Source organism: Emys orbicularis, chromosome 6 (genome assembly GCF_028017835.1).
Source record: "Emys orbicularis isolate rEmyOrb1 chromosome 6, rEmyOrb1.hap1, whole genome shotgun sequence".
Taxonomy (NCBI): Eukaryota; Metazoa; Chordata; order Testudines; family Emydidae; genus Emys; species Emys orbicularis.
Genome location: NC_088688.1, coordinates 23,963,687 through 23,981,130, shown reverse-complemented (window position 1 = coordinate 23,981,130; position 17,444 = coordinate 23,963,687). Strand labels below are relative to the sequence as shown.

Genomic DNA, 17,444 nt, shown 5'->3' with positions numbered 1-17,444 from the left:
CAAACTATAGTGGGATCATTTGACCTAGCAATGAAATGCTGCCACCTCTGGGGTGAAATGAACAGCTATTTCACACAACACTGCCCAAAAGCTTCCATAGGAGAAGGGAAGACTACCCTGTTCAGATGGGTATTGACACAGCACCCTAACGGGTACTATGTGCTTTACAGACATGGGCCCTGCCCTGTGGAGTTTATAATCTGACTCGGACATAAGCACTGGAGGAAATACAAAAATAGAGGGAGGCCGTGCAGGGAAGGAGGTGGGGAAGACGTGGGCTGCATCTACAAGAGAATGAAATTGCTTTCTGCTTCTGCAAACACCTTGATTTGATTTATTTCTCACAATGTGTTACAGTTCTAGTCCGGAATGCTTGCTGTGTTCTTGGAGCGTAAGGAGTCAGGATGCAATCACCGGCATTAGAATTCAATTGGGACACCCTCCCCTCACAACAACAGGATGGGAACTGGTTGCTCACCTGGCAGAATAGGTGCATAGGGAGAGTGGTAGCACTGAGTGAATCTCAGGCAGAGAGGCTGTGGCAGGGGGTGCCCGTAGGTGGGGCTATTACAGCTTGGGGGCTGGAACCGACACACCAAAGGGAGAGTGGATTCAGCCTGGAGCCTGGTCAGTGCTCAGGGGCAGGCAGGTATTGCATGGGGAGTTGGAGCTAGGTGTATTCGGGGGACAGCAGGTATAAAGTGGGAATTGAAGGCATCCAAGGAAGCATGTAGGGACAGGCTCAGTGCTCCCAGGACAGAGGTAGTGCAGCCTGGCCTCACTGCATATACGGCTTTGGACCTCCCTCCAGGGACAGACCCATGCAGCCTTTGTCCCAGTTTTTCTCTGTCAGGGGACGAATCAACTGCTGGAGGGGTTGAAGGTTGAGCTGGGGTGCATGGGAACTGACACTAACATTGCTGTTTGTAAAAACAAGGAGTCCTTGTGGCACCTTACAGACTAACAAATTTATTTGGGCATAAGCTTTCGTGGGCTAAAACCCACTAATGAAAGATTCCCTGGAAGCAACTTCCTTGCTGAACCCTCCTTCCTCCCCTTGCAGAAATCAGACACCAGAACTCCTAATCACTCCCCTTTTCAGGAAAAGCTTCTCTGCTCTTTCTCTGTGAGGAAGCGCCTCTTTCTCTCTCTCTCTCTGCATTAGTTTCCCTTGGCCATGCACCTTTACAGTTTTCTTTCCAGCTAGGACTTTGCTGAATACACTCAGTTGATTTCCCCCAGCTAAAACATGCCATGTGTGCAGAGAAACTGGATTGCCAACTTTTCCTTTTGGGTCCAGTTCCTTCTCATGCAAGCGCTCTGCTATGGTAGAAATCCTCCACCGGGCAGATTTTTCTTTCCAGACAAGAGGCAAGGTCAGTGGCTTCTCTCATTTTAATTAAAGTTATGCTTAATTGATGCAAACTCGGTGTCCTTTCTCCCCCCACCTCTGATGTAAATAAACCAAGGTCACCAAGATCTAAGTAAATATATTCAGTTTATTCTTTTGTATGGAGTAGTCTCCCCGTCTGTATTTACACAATGTTTCACTTATAGAATCTAACTTCCATGGAGCTTTGTGACTGTTTTACTTTCTCCAGATCAGCGTTGCTGCTTTTCACACTAGAGACTGCAAACATTACAGTGTTGTGCTAGTTACTTCCCCGCCCCCAGTGCAGAAATGTCTCCCTGGCTACAACAGGTCATATCTTTTGGAGTCTGAACTTGAAGCTCTGTACTTGCAACGCTCCTGTGGCAGACAACTTGATTTTAAAGTTGAGGTCAATGAAGCACCGTGCAGACAACTCAGACTGCCATGTTGTTGCTTTCTGGAAGCAATTAGGCTATATTTCAGTTCAAAATTTCATTGCTGAAATCTATATTCATTATAAATTTACTGTTAACAGGCCTGTAAATACCCACCTCATTTCTCATTACAAAATGTAGGCAGTTCAGAATCCTGGAAATAGACTATTTCTTCTTAGTAGCAACTCTGTAATGTTATGTTGTGATACAGCAACACAAAATTGGCTTAAGGGCCCTTCCAGCATGACTGTGAATCACTGAAAATTACTCTCTGGGAACAGTTTTACAACCAGTTTTGCACCCACCTTATAGTAGCTCCATCTAGGTTGCATTTCCCTAGTTTGTTTAGGAGAAGGTCATGCGAGACAGTATCAAAAGCTTTACTTTTATACTCCAAAGCTTTTATCATTTCAGAACTCACATACATGAAAGGGAAACTCATGGGGGAGAGGCTGATTTTCCACACCATTCCACAGGCATAAGGGGGTGCTGTGCAGTGGAAAATCAGGCCTGAATACAACAGCTTTTCATTTGGGCTTTTTACACTCTCCCTCTTTAACACCAACTTTAAAAGCTTAACATTTCTCCCATTCACATCCTTTCGCATTTCAAACACAACATCAATTCTCTACCCTACAGAGAGAGAGAGAGAGACAGAGAGAGACAAGTGCTCTCTCCTGAAGTTTTGTAAGTTTTCATATTTGTATTGGTGAATTTAATTTACTCAAACAGAGATTTAGAATTCACAGGACACCCACTGTTAGATTATAACAGCTTGAGCTGATCAAAATATGGCCTAAATTACTCTGAGGTGAGCCCACTCTTGTTCCCACTGACCTTCGGAGCACAGCTTCCACGTACATCAGTGGGAACAAGAATGAGCGCACTGTCACTATTATCAGACTCTAGAAGGGGGAAGAAATTCATGGCATTCTTGCCCCTCACTAATATCCAATACTATGCAACAGCTACTACCTATTAGTTAGTACTCAAATTGTGGTAACAGCCAGAGGCTCCAATCATCATTCCAGAATGTATTAGCAGGAGTGTTGTAAGCAAGACATGAGAAGTAATTCTTCTGCTCTACTCTGCGCTGATTAGGCCTCAACTGGCGTATTGTATGCAGTTTTGAGTGCCACATTTCAGGAAAGATGTGGGCAAATTGGAGAAAGTCCAGAGAAGAGCAACAAAAATGATTAAAGGTCTAGAAAACATGACCTATGAAGGAAGATTGAAAAAATTGGGTTTGTTTAGTCTGGAAAAGAGAAGACTGAGAGGAGACATGATAACAGTTTTCAAGTACATAAAAGGTTGTTACAAGGAGGAGGGAGAAGAATTGTTATTCTTAACCTCTGAGGATATGACAGGAAGCAATGGGCTTAAATTGCAGCAAAGGAGGTTTAGGCTGGACATTAGGAAAACCTTTTTAACTGTCAGCGTGGTTAAGCACTGGAATAAATTGTCTAGGAGAGATCTAGAATCTTGATCATTGGAGATTTTTAAGAGCAGACAAACACCTGTCAGGAATGGTCTAGATAATACTTATTCCTGCCATGAGTGCAGGGGACTGGACTAGATGACCTCTCAAGGTCCCTCCCAGTCCTTTGATTCTATGATTCTATGAAAAGCTAAAATTTCCCCATTGCTTTTTTTCCAGAGCACTTTATCCGGACGCTGCAAGAATACCACGTGGTTGGTCCTGCAAAAGTAGATGCAAGCGGCCATTTTCTGTCTTACAGTTTACACCATCACAACTCAGATACCAGGAGGAAAAGAGACTTCAGTAGAAAGGAAAACCTTGTGTATTATAAAATTAACCACAAGGAGAAGGAGCTGTTTTTCAACTTGACTGTCCATCGAGGATTCCTTTCTGCTAACTATGTATTGGAAAGGAGATACGGGAACCACACTGGTGCAAAGATTGTACCTTACACAGGAACCTCATGTCACCTCATTGGTACAGTCTTGCAGCCAAATTCTGGGAATGGACCAGCAGCGATCAGCACTTGCAATGGGCTGGTAAGTGATGTAGTCTTGCATCGTGGTTCCATGCTGATTTTGATCTCTTTGGAAGTGAGCCAGAGTTGTGCATGTGTTTGGTTAAAAACACTAGATGAACTAGTCTGAATAAAATAACCTGCATTTATGTATCACTTGAATAAGAACCAGCCTCAATTTTCACACAAACTTTAAACCAAATCTAAAGCTTTTTTTTTTTGTGGGGGTGGGAAAGGTACAAAAGTTTGCAACTTTTTAAAATCCCCATTTCTCTACACACTCTAGTTTAGACTAGGTCTGGGAGGTGAAGTGCTTATTCTTGTTGAACAATATTTTTAGCACCGCTGAAGCTCAGATGCACTGGCAACTTCATGAGAGCTTATAATGGGGTTTCTAGTTCAATGTCCATACTGCAATGGTTCAGCTGAACTTTAGTTCGGTTTTTGGCTGTTTATTAGGTGAGCAAAGCAAGGGCTTACGCTCAACTGGAAGGCATTTCTCTGTCTGCCTGTAATGTGATAACTTTTGAATGCCACATCCTACCAATTCCAAAATTTCAGGGAGTGTTCTAGGCATCAGTGGGAAGAATCCTATTCATGTTGGTGAAAAATGGAACACCACAAGCTGGACGTGGGGGGCACATGGAGCTCCTTGGATCTGGTTAGCAGAGCCAGCAGCTCCCACCATCTCTGGACTTGTCTATAGGTCAAAGAACTGGCTGACTCCCCATCTCTACTCTGTCCATTGTTTCAATAGAGTGAACACCTTGAGAGGCTTCTCCCCCTCAGTCAGAAAATGAGAATGATGCAGGGAAAGGGCGGAGTAGGGAGGAATGAGGGGACACATAGAGGCCCTAGCATGGTAGAGGAGAAAGGAAATGGGGCAGGGGGCACAGAGAGCTGCTGACATATGAGGAGAATGGGAGAAAGGGGGGTATTCAGAGTTTCTAGTATGACAGTAGAGGGAAATTGGGGGCCACAGAGAGCCCCTGTCATGAAGGAAGGGATGTGGGTTGTTGGGAGTCCCTGAAATAGAGGGGAATGGGTGGCTGGCACACTGTGTGCTTGTGGGGGGAATGGAGGGATGCAAAGAGTCCATGGTCTTTGCAATGAGCTTGGTCTACAGAAGCAACAGTGTGCAACCCTCTGGTGTCTGTGAGCTTCTTGATCTTTCTGGGTAACACATGAAAGCTTTTGAAAATGGACAAATAAATTGTTATATTTTTCCCATTCACTTCGGTGGCAGCTGGATGTCTGCATCCAAGTGCGGAATTTAATCTGCAATGGTTTAAATTATTTGAGATTGGGAAATCAAATGGGCAGCGGAGTAAGATTCCTCAGGACTGTTTGGTTTACTGAAAGACAACAATGGTAGCCAGAACCTTGTGCAATGTGTCTCAGTCTGCAATGGCCTGCAGAACAAGAGACCAGAGTTCACTCTCAAGCCTGAATTCTCTCGGGTCTGCAGAATGCATTGTGCCAAGCTAAACATCTGTGAAGAATTTCCTCCCCCTTCCCCAGTCTGTCGATATGTAAAGAAATTCCTTGCTATTCCGAAGCTTTAGAAACCCCAGTGGGCTTCTAAAATATCCCGGACACACACGAAAATTGGTCTCCTGCAGATGAAAATGGGGCCTTTGGAGAAGCACATGACAGAGTACTGAAAAACAACAGCTGTACTCTTCTTAAAGATACATTTTCCAACACTATATGTTTCAGTAAGATACAGAATATTACTCAGTGAAAAGGCAGAGATTGATGTCTGTAGGACTGTCAAAGTCAAAGTCTTTTTGGAGCATTTTAGAAATATGAAGCGAAAATTAGGCTATAGAGAAGAGTGTCTGATATGAAAAGGTAGTCAAAAGCAATTAGTTTCTTTTGATGAATGGTCATTTGCCTCCACAGCAATTTTATATTAATATCCATGAGATGTATAACTTGAGTGAAATGCTCATTCTTTTAGGGCTTGTATACCGATTTCCTTCCAAATATTCTGTCTACAATAACATGCTAAGACGTACTTTTGTGTGCATTTTTAAAAGATTCAATATATAAATGTATGATAAATTTTCAAAAGGTTCTAAGTCATGTATGAGCCCAAGTCTCATTGAAACTCAATGGGATTTAAGTGCTTTTGAAAAATTGTATTCTAATGCATTATTCTCTTGCATACTGGGGTATGAGTAAGGTTCTCAAGTTAATGCCATGTCGGAAACACAGACTTTTGCCCATGAACGCTGTGTCTGATTCTTCCATTCTTACACTGAATAGTAACCTACTCCACCAGTAGTCCCACTGAGCAACGTGAGGTAAGGTTGACAGCGTGAGGTCTTTAGTTTTGAGAAGTAAAGCAGCATGAAGAAGTTTTAGGTTTTGGAACTTTAAGGTTCATCAGAATTTGTTGTTATGGTTTCTAAATTTTTGAGTGAATATGTTCTTTGGTTATGAAGCCTCCTGTTTCGGGAATACATTTTCTCTTGTGTGATGTTGTGGGGTTTTTGTTTAGTTTTTTATTTTTTTTTGCTTACTGAATTAGTCATGAACCTGTATTATACTGGGCTGAGTTTAGATAACATTTATGAATTACAGGGTTGCTTAGCACCACATTGTACACATTAGCAAGTTGACACTTACTTTGTTTCAATTGTAGAATTAGTGGGAGTTCAGAGAAGGGTGGTAAGAATGACTTGAGTCATGGAAGAGCTCTCATATGAACAGAGATTGAAAGATTGTTTACCTTAGAAAGAAGTCAAATAAGAGGCAACATGATAAAAGTGTATAAAATAATTGAATGATACACAGAAAGGTTGGGAGCTTTGTGTGATAAAATGGAAAGAACAAGGGGACAGTCAATGAAATTAAAAGGTGGCAAATTCAAAACTGATAGTTACAAATACTTTCCCACACAACACATAATTAGACAGTGGAACTCATTGCCAGTGCCCTGCTGCCATGTTGAGATCGTGTCCCAACGTCAACCTGTTTCTCCTTTAGACATTACACGTTTTGTGTTTGCTTCACACACATCAGAGACAAAGTGGATTACCCTTTGTCTGGCAAAACCTGCTTGTCAACCCTGCCTGGCACACAGATTCTAAACATACTTCAATACATCTATACAACTTCTTAAATATCACCCGTACATATACCCCACAACGTTTAGGAGGATCAGTATGAGATAAGCTTCCATTAGACATCCATTAGGATAGCGATAGCTCAGTGGTTTGAGCATTGGCCTGCTAAACCCAGGGTTGTGAGTTCAATCCTTGAGGGGGCCATTTAGGGATCTGGGGCAAAAATCTGTCTGGGGATTGGTCCTGTTTTGAGCAGGGGGTTGGACTAGATGACCTTCTGAGGTCCTTTCCAACCTGTGATATTCTATGATTTTACTAGTAGTTCATCACTGATGCAATTCTCATCTATGGCTTCGCATATGACTCTAAAGTCATTACCCTGATGCACAGAGTCGGCCACACTGAGGGCGTGGGAAGTCTTTATCCATGATGTGGCTTTGTGGAGCCTTTCACATGCAGTCTGGACATGATTTCATCGATTCCCGCTTGAACCTGCTGCATGCTAATCTTGTCAAAGACCATCAGTGAGTCCTGTTCTGTGCCATTTGCTTGAGTTTTTTAAGATTGATGCCAGGCCAGTGGAGACTGCTCTTCCAGTTATCTTTGGAGCGCTTATAAGGATGGCCCTTCTTTCTTTTGCCCTGCCTCAGCTCCCCATACAGGATCTGTTTTGTGTGGCAGTGGTCTTCCATTCTGATGACATGTCCAGTCAAATTCTGCTCTCAGTACCATTTCCTTGATGCTCGTTGTGTTTGTTCTCTCAAGGACCTTCATATTGGTCACAGTAGTGAGTCGGAGTGGCCTCCCTCCGAGGCTAACAGGGAGGAATCACTCCCCTCCCCCTGGTGGGTGGAGCCAGGCTGGTCCCGCCCCACGCGCTGGAAGCAGAGGGGTGGAACAGGAAGTATAAGAGGCGGGGCTTTAGCTCAGTTGGGCCAGAGCAAGGGAAGGAGGCAGATGCCTCTCCCTTGCTGCTGGCTCCTGGGCCAGGGACTGATCTGTGCCACCCCCTGCCCCTGGAGGAGAACTCCAAGGGAAGGGAACTGCTGGGACTGCATCAGCTGAATATCTGGGGAGTTGTCAGGACTGCCACCAGGCGAGTACCCCGAGGAGCTACTGGGACTGTTGGCTCCTGAGTATCCCGAGGATACTGAGGACCTGCAAGCAACCGAGCCCTATGAACAGGTAGGGGTAAGAAGTACCCCAGGGAAACCAGACATTCATTCAGTTGTGTTACTGAAATCACAGTCAGTATGTTTTGGTAGGATCCCTGTGGCAGGACTACCTGCTATTGGTAGGACCCTGGGCTGGGATCCAGTGGAGTAGGGTGGCCCCAGGTACCCCTATCCCCTGCTGCGAACCCCACCCCGGGGGTGGTGGCCTACTTACCCAAGGCCAGACAGCCCGTGCTTGTTTGCTGTCTGCCCCAGCCAGGAAGCTGGGTTGTATAGACTACTACTGCTCGAGGTCTTGAGCCTGCCTGTGTTTGCTGTCTGCCCCAGTCAGGGTGCTGGGCTATTGACTGCTGCTGCTAGACTCTTTACGGACACATAGCCAATTGACAGGGGACTAGCATGCTAGGTGGCGTAGTGACCTCCCTCCGAGGCTGACAGGGAGGAACCACTAAAAGCCACTACAGTCACTCCGTCCTGCCAGCAAATGCTCATTATTGAGTGGAGGGAGCACATGTGAAATTGCTTAAGCTGTTTAATGTGCTGTCTATAAAGAGTCCATGTCTCAGAACCATACAGAAGAGATGTTAGGACCACTGCACTGTAGATCTTCAATTTGATGGAGAGACAAATGATGTGTTAGGTAAGGACTTTTGTTCAGAGTTGGCCAAGGGCCTGGCTGGCTTTACTGATTCTGGAGGCAATTTCCTTATCAAGGAAATAAACAACAAAAATAGAGCAAATAAACAACAAAAATAGATGCTTGTTGTCTAGTTAGGACAGTCTTTATTAAATGGAGTAAAGCACCATTCGACTACAGTGCTAGAGCCATAAGGAAGTTCCTGACCTCTACCCAGCTAACACCAGTGTTTCTTACTCATGAACTTTGCCTCTAGAAGAACTTACTTTCATATCAGGTCTTTTTAACTTTCAGTTCATTTTTGTAAGTTACTGTTTTTCCGAGTTTCAGATAATAATGTAATGTCAGAGCAAATCCTCACCACAGATGTTCCTGGATTTATGTCCTGTCATAAAGATCATACAGATGCAGCATAGATGAAAATAGAGAAAGTGTAAGGAGCAGATTTTCAGCTCCCCTGTGTTTTTGTACTTTGAAGCTTATTTCTACATCCATTTAAAATGATGTATCCTATCACTCTTTCATGTAACAATGACATTGCTATTACTATTCATTTTTATTCATTACATTTTGGGAGTCTTTTTATTGCTTCATAAAAAAGTGGATATAGCCATAAACCATCTGCTGCTGGGAGATCAATTTTCTAGTAATTTTCAGAGGGCACCTATTGAGTGAATCATATTAAGAGCCTTGATAAAGGTAGCGGGGTTCTCTAATTACCTGTGTATATGAAACAATTTTCTGCCTGATTGCTGGCAGTGTTCCTCCAGGATGACAATATATTGCTTGTTTTTTACCAGAATACCATCATGCTTTCTCTGTTTACACTATATACCAATGGAGAAATGTGGAAAGTCCTAAGAACTTTATTATACTTTACATTACAATTTTCATATATAGCATCTTTTGTACACTCTGTATCCCAAAATGGCTTACAGAGTGGAATAACTCCCCCTTGGACTTAATTTCCCCACTCCTCCCTTAGGATGTATAAGCAATGGAGAAAGTCTTCAGATGAAATTTACAGAGATGAAGAATTGATGAGGGAAAGATTTTTTCCCCCAGGAAGACACTTCCAGATGACAGGAGTAAGTGAGGATAGAAGATTTTTCTTACCAATTATGAGATGGGCCAGATGACCAGAGAGGGCAGGGAAGAGAGAGAAGATTTGTGACATAGTCTGCAGTAAATCCACAGAGGGTCTCAAAAATTAGTGTGACAATTTTGAACTGGACACTTCAATGAAGGGAGAGACAATGGAAGCGTTGGAGGGCAGGTGTGTGTGACATGGTCTTGTTTGCATAAGTGAATTGTGATGATTTACACATCAGTAGGTTCGTTATACAAATTTGGCTTTCTTGATTTCTGAGCTCTTATAGTCATCAAATGATTTCCTGAATTGTTGTGAATGGGAAGCATGGACTAAATAACAATCCTAAATTTTCTAGCTTCACGGTTCAGAGGTTTGTGCTGGGGGGAAAAATCTTGGGAGTCAGATCCCAGGTGTTCTCATGAGTTGATCATTCCAGAATTGTTTTTATATTTAACTGAAACCAGTGCTGCTACTGTTTCACATCTTGACTCTAGCCTATCTATGGCCTGACAGATAATACCTGGGGGCGGGGGGGGGGGGGGGTTAAATAGCTGTAGTTCTTTTCTAGAACTAAAGCAATGGATTTTCTCTAAAGTTACTCCAGCAATGCAGAACGAGGTTCTGAACAACTAGAAAGAAATGTCCCTGGAGACCGAAGTTAACTCTCTCTTCCACCTCCCTGCCCCCAAACCTCTCACAGATTTCTAATTTAGTTAAAGGGTTCTTATTCAACCCACATTACACAGAAACCAACTATGAACTTGAGCAAACCAAATACAAATATTCATTCTTGAGCCTGTGGAATGCTCTATGGTGGCTTCTGGTCAACAAACTCTGTCACTTTCTCTTCTGAGCCTGGCCCAGCCCCTTTTAAGGTTCTGAGTCTCACTAAGCTCAGCTACACCTGATAGCTTCAGCTCAGGGAGACACTCCTAGCCAGAGCTGTGCAAGTAATCAATTGTTTTAATTTGCTGGCTGGACAGAAACATTTCATTTTGGATCACCTGAAACAAACGATTTTTGGGTTTTGTGCCAAAACAAACATTGTTTTGGGTTGAACGGAATGTTTTGTTTGACCCAAAACAAAATGTTTTGTTTCAATTTTGAGCCTTTTAACTGCTTTTTAAATTAACAGCAAAGGGCATTTGAAAACTTCTTTCACAAAATCAGAGCAGAAGGAGGAGGTAGTGTTGCCACCTGTGATTGGTTTACAGACCCCTCACTTAGACGTAAGGTGTAATAGAGCAGTGCTGGGCCAAGAAGGCCCAGCCCCTCAGCAGCTGCAAAGTGTGTTCCAAATGGAGAGCTGCTAAAAAGGGAGACACTGTCAGGCAAATGGGGAGAGTGAAGGAGAGGCAGGCGTGCGTGTGTGCGTGCATGCATGCATGCTTTTCTGGGAAGAGTCTGGACTGTGGATAAGACCCAACTGGGAGGCCAGACCCTGACCCCCTTTTCCTCCCCCTCCTTCCATCTGACAAAGGGGAGCAGGTAGATGCTGGGAAGTGAGCTGGGAAGACTGTTTGAACTATTGAGACTGTAGGAGGAGCAGCAACCCTCTGTTGAGAGGGAAGCTGAGTGCCACAAGCACCCCTGAAGAGAGAACAGGAAGACACAGGAAATGGCCCAGCAGAAGCTGGTCTGTTGTACCACCTAGAGGTCCAGTGCCTTCATCACAAGATCAACCTTCTTCCCACACTAAACATATATACCATCACTGAAGCACTCTTTGGAGCAGTTGTTCACTTTTTCTTTGTTCTTTGTTTTCATACAATTATGGTCACTATCTCATCTATTTAGTAACTTACCAATAATATCTCTGTTCCAAATGTTAGTTTATTGTTATAGAGAATGTTTCACACTTAGCAACATAGTATGAAGTGCAAAAAGATTATTGTGTATCCTGGGGTAAAATAACTGGGATGCAGTTGCCTTGGTAATCATTTATTTGACAGCTGGGCAAGACTATACACACACGCGCACACACATTATAGCACTGGTAATAATCAACACCTTCTTTGATTGGGGTTTCTTTGTCTGTGAAGGTTCCTTTGCTATGAAATGTATGCTAATGGTAAATCTGTTTCTGTGAAATGCTAATGATTTCCTCTTTTCACAGATGAGTAAACATTTGACAGCAAATCATATACCAGAGTCGAGGTCCCATTGTCCTCCCCACCGAATGTTGCCCTTGTGACCACCTCAATTTGAATTCACCCTTGCTCACTGATAATGGAACTTCACGGCCACAGAGTACATTTGAAAACGAAAAGAGCAGACACCGCTGTGTTGGAACAATCCTTATTTAACAGACACTGTCAAAGAGCCAAATCCTCTCCCCAGTGCTGGGTCTGAGGAAATGGACTGTGTTCTTGGATCAACCACACACACTCCCTCTCCCCGAGGCGCCTCTCCATTTTAGCTTCACCTGAAATAATACCAGATAACGTAGTGCCAAACCTTTCAAAAGTGATCAGCTCCCCGCTGTTCTCATTGAGAGCAATGCCCCAATTGTGGGTGCTGAGCAGTTCTGAAAAACTGCCCCCATCTCACTTTATTATTCTTTTAGATGTATCTCGTTATTAAGGAGTACAGTGACCATCATAATCAGTCCTCTCACCCAGACAGAACTACTTTTGCAAAGGCTATTTTTCTGCTTGATCACAAACACTTTCCCACGCTCCTTGAGGGAACTGCTCCTTACACTTTTAAGAATGGGCCAAAACCTGGAGAAGTTTGTTTTTTGTTGTTGTTTTTTTTTGGCTTCTGTCCAAATCTTCCCATTCTATTAAAATGAAATTTATTTAAACTGAGTCTCCCACCTCCTCATGTGACATTTCTGTACCCTTTGTATTAACTGGTAGATCCTGGTTGTCCAGGGAAGGCCAGCACATCTCCCCATTCTGTTTGTGCACTTTGTTTAGATTTCATTAGCACCTGTGGGACAGCAGCAACCTTGATTATCAGAGTCAAGGAAGAAGGACATAAGTGATTATCTGTGAGAGCCAGAATTTACCTGGAGAAAGTCTGAAAAATGCCACCGTAGAAGGCCTGAGGCCCCCTGCAAACTCTCTTCTTTTGCAGGTGGGAATGTTTCCAGGCCAGGACACAGGAAGCCTTTAAACTCTGAGTCTCATGCTGCTTTAAAACAAACAAAACATGGAAAGGGAACCACTAAGTGGTCCCCTCTATATATCTGCTGTGTATTTTCTGTTGTCAATTAGACACACTATATATAGAAAAACTTACTCTTAGAAAGAAATCCCATTCAATATGGAATTTCCTGTGCATGTGTTTTTTATCCTGCCTTCCATGTGGCCAGTTTTCTCCTATTGTAGATGGTAGTTGTGTGTCTCTGTTACTTGGTTTCTAGAGAAGTTTCTTTTACTGTGTTAATAGATACGAAGAAGTTACCTTCTTGTTGTTCAGAACTGTAGAACCACTATTCACTGCAGATTTTTTCTGTTTAACATTTTCTTGGGAGTTCATTCCTTTCCTTAGTGCCCAAATCCCAGCTTTACTCATAACTCCAAGGGCTCCAATGATGTCTGTCTCCCATCTGTCTGCAGGAACACCCCAGCTGACAGTCCAGATGAACCTCTTTGGAGTTCTCAGTACTGTATGTGTGAGTTCAGCTGCATTTGCTAGGGTGACCAGATGTCCCGATTTTATAGGGATAGTCCCGATTTTTGGGTCTTTTTCTTATATAGGCTTCTATTAGCGCCCTCCCCCAGTCCTGATTTTTCACACTTGCTGTCTGGTCACCCTAACCTTTGCTGATTCTGTAACATGACTCCAGTTGTGAGATGTCACCTTTGACCAATATCAGGTGGTTAGCCCTGAATTCTAGCATTTCAATAGAACAATTAGTGTGGGTGGATTAAAATAAATATATTAGTAGTAAACTGCAAGTGCAGTAGAACATTGCACCTGGGTCCTGCAAAATAGCATCATTTTTCTCTCTCTGCAAATACTGAAATTTTATTTTTATATGGGGCTTGGAGACATCCTGTCCTCTCAGTGGCTTAATCCACTCCTGATCACGCTTTAATAGCTTTAATTGTCTTCATAGTAACATCCCAAAGTACATCTGCCCAATTGAAATCAAATATTTGAAAATGTAGAAAAACATCCAAAATATTTAATAAATTTCAATTGGTGTTCTATTGTTTAACAATACAATTAAAACTGCGATTAATCGCAATTAATTTTTTTGAGTTAATCGCATGAGCTAACTACGAAACCCCCCCACATTTTATAGCATAGGCCTGAACTTCTTGAGAGTGTCCACTTAACTGGAGGAGATGTGAATGTGTGTGTGTGTTCCCTCTACCCTCCTCTAGATGTTTCATTAATTTGGGTGCAATAAATTGTCACGAAGCTACTAAAGGCATTTCTCCTACACAGTCTTGTCTAGAAAAGACTGTCTGGGATCCTGAAAGTATTTGGTGATGTGGCTACAGGATGTTTATCTTCCTTGTGTAAATGAACTGGCTCTGTGTTAGCCTGAGGTTTGCAGCTGGTCTGAGTTCCTATGATTGGGAGGATTGTAATGGCTGAGGTATAAAGCTGGATGCTTCTCTCATTAGAACAGTGTGTAGCAAAAGGAGCCAAATAAGAGACAACCAAATTAAAAAAATAACCAGCTACGGTTAATATATTGCATATAACGGAGACTTCAAAACATAAATACCATGCAGACGGCCATGAACAGAGCATCCAGTTTATAGATTCTGTTGATAAATTGGATAGTCAATTGTTTGACCACACTTTGGTTCATTCTGCTATGTACGTGAGACACCAACTTACCAATATTGGTCAGGTTTATTGCTAAAAGTCAATAATAGTATAGTACGTGAAAAAGGTTCAACATGATACCAGTTTCTGGGAAACCATCTTGTGCAGCATTGATAAATTCCCCTTACACAGAAGGTGTGCTCTCAAAGTTACACATTCCAGCTGCAACTATTTTTAGGCTGATTTATACAAGCTATAAAACTTCTTACTTGTCACTAACATCTAACCCATTGGTTTGCACCAGTTCCTTAACTTGTTGTTCTGTATCTTCCTTATCTAGGTATTGGTCCACAAAGCATCTCCCTAGCTTGTACTAAGACATAGAACAAATGTATCTTGATTTTTGACAAGTTTCCTATTTGCTTATGCCAAATGCTGAGTTGTATTGCAGGGTGTTGTGGGATGTAGCTTAGCATGAGTGAACAGAACTCTGGGAAAAACATAGGCTACGTCAGCTCTTATAACTGTCAGGCATTGTATAATGTGGTATGTACTAACCTAACATATGTGTTGGCTAACAGTTCCTGTGCAACGTGATTATATGGTACTCAATCAGAGAGCTAAATGAATCCCAGTAATTCATGCAAATATCTTTTTCATTCTGATCATATCAGGCAAACTGGCTAAGTCTCTGGGAACAAGGGCTACTTGTTTTGGTGAGACCAACTGCCAAATACTTTAGCTTCCTTTTGTGAAAACTCTGGCTCATTAGGTATATGCATGTTTCTGTAATGGTAACAGAAGCATGCCTGCTAAGTAATACTGATGGGTGCCAGCTAGAAGACTCCACAGTTGGTCTATCAGGGTTGAAACTGCATCCACTGGTAGTATTTCATCTTTGGTTTAATCTGCTGCTGTTTAATCTGTTTCATTTTTGGTTTAATCTGAAAATTCTGGAAGACAAAATGTCTCCTGAGTACCAGGTACTTATTTCAATTTAAAAGAACAGTTCATTTAAAAATTCCAAACATTACAATAACCCCCCAGGCCTATTTAATTAACACCTATTTATATTTTTGCTACCTTCTCCGAGGTACTAATGTTTCTGTGGCTTTGGTTCTGGACGTGTGTACAGGAACTGAATCCAAATCAGTATAAAAGGACAAAGATGCCCTTGTGACACATAGTAACCCATGCACATATCTATGCCAGCTTCTGTGATGGTGTGTGGATTATCTGAGTAGGCTAGTGCCTGTGTTTATTGTCTGTAATTCCTAGGTGTGCAGAAATGAATTCACTGCAAATCATTATTCAGTGTTCTTGCAGCCATGTTCGTCCCAGGATATCAGAGACACAAGGTGGACGAGGTAATATCTTTTATTGGATCAGCTTCTGTTGGTGAGAGAGACAAGCTATCAAACTACACAGAGATCTCTGTGTAGCTCAAAAACTTGTGTCTCTCACACCAACAGAAGTTGCTCCAATAAAAGATATTACCTCGTCCACCTTGTCTCTAATAGTATTTTAGTCATTTTGCAACCCAAAATAGGTAAGATGTATGGCTGGACTGTATCAGGAGTAATTTAGTGACTGATTTTATAATTTGTAGTCAGAAGCAACTCCTTAAAAATGACAAGAACTAGATTCTATCTGCTAAAATTTGTTAACTGGAATTTCCAAAGTGCTTTTTCTGACAAACATTTTTTATCACTGCAGGTCTTATCAAAGCTATTGGAGTCTCTACTAGTAATTGGTTTTAAAGCAATAAAAAGTCATATTTCATGAAGCTGAAAATCCTGTTGACCTCACACGTTAAGGTACCAGTATTTTAAGGAGGACAGCACTATCTGTATTTGATCTGATGCTAGATGTTAGTATCATAAGATATCACTCTCTGAAATCTTAGCCCTTGATAGGTGAAGCATGCTAGAATTCAGGGGACCCGGAGATGTTTTCATTCATCAAAATAGATTTCAGTTTGGTGCCATTGACTCTGCTTCACTAATCTCAGCACTATGTCTGCTCCAGCTCCTAAGCAGCTCTCTGTCCCTACACAAGCTACTTATAGGACATATATTCAATATCTTTGTTCATATATGTGTGCAAAGTGCCTTATGCAATGGGGCCCCCGAGCCTGGTTAGGGCTTTACACACTCATGGAATACAAGTTTTTAATAATCTGAACAATCAGATGTAAATTTAACCTGGACTATTAGGAGTTAGTCATGTTCTATATTAATGAAAAAGGAATTCCCTGTCCTGTGCTTCTCCTGTGAGTTGACCTCTGAGTGGGATGACGCAATAATTTGGTCAATAACCATTCCTTAAATGTTTACTTCTACCTCTAGTTTCAAAAAATGAGCAATACATCCTCCTATGTGGTTACATTTGTAGCATTGTTCAGAAATGCGCACACACAATCTAAAATGAGCACAGCATCCTTAGGCCAAGAGAAGTAACACTCCACTGCCAAGGAACAGCTGTGGTCACTCTGGGACACAAGTCAGGAGAATCAGCGAGCTGCTCTGGTTCTTGCAGTGCACTGTGCTATTAGAATTACTAGATAAGGTCTAGATAGCGGTCCAGCCTGTGTGCCGGCACAAGACATCCTTATTCCCTTGCACTGGGGCCCTAGACTACTGCTGCTTGCACACAGGAAGTAACAGATGGACAGGAGGGAGCAGAACCCTGACTCCACCCCCACAGTGCACCTGTACATCAGGGAGCATATAGTGCAACAGACCTATCAGAATTTACTCTCTCCCAGAGCAACGGGGAGACAGGGAAAGAGACTGCACCTCAAAGAGTTACAATCTCCACCTAGAGATGGCACAGCAATGCTCTGCCCCTCACCCTGGGCTAGTCTGCCAGTTGGCACTAGCCCTCTCCTCTATGGATAGAATGTAGCGGAACATAATCCAGAGGCTA

General features: G+C 42.5%; 1 protein-coding gene across 1 annotated transcript in view; it reads left to right on the top strand.

Moving 5' to 3' along the window:
* The first annotated feature begins 1,249 nt into the window (after nt 1-1,249).
* The window catches only part of ADAMTS12 (ADAM metallopeptidase with thrombospondin type 1 motif 12), a 265,348-nt gene continuing 249,153 nt past the window's right edge, over nt 1,250-17,444 (top strand). The window contains exons 1-2 of the mRNA XM_065406566.1: nt 1,250-1,376; nt 3,464-3,825. Coding sequence (XP_065262638.1) covers nt 1,250-1,376; nt 3,464-3,825 — 489 coding nt within the window. The remainder of the gene's footprint in view (nt 1,377-3,463; nt 3,826-17,444) is intronic.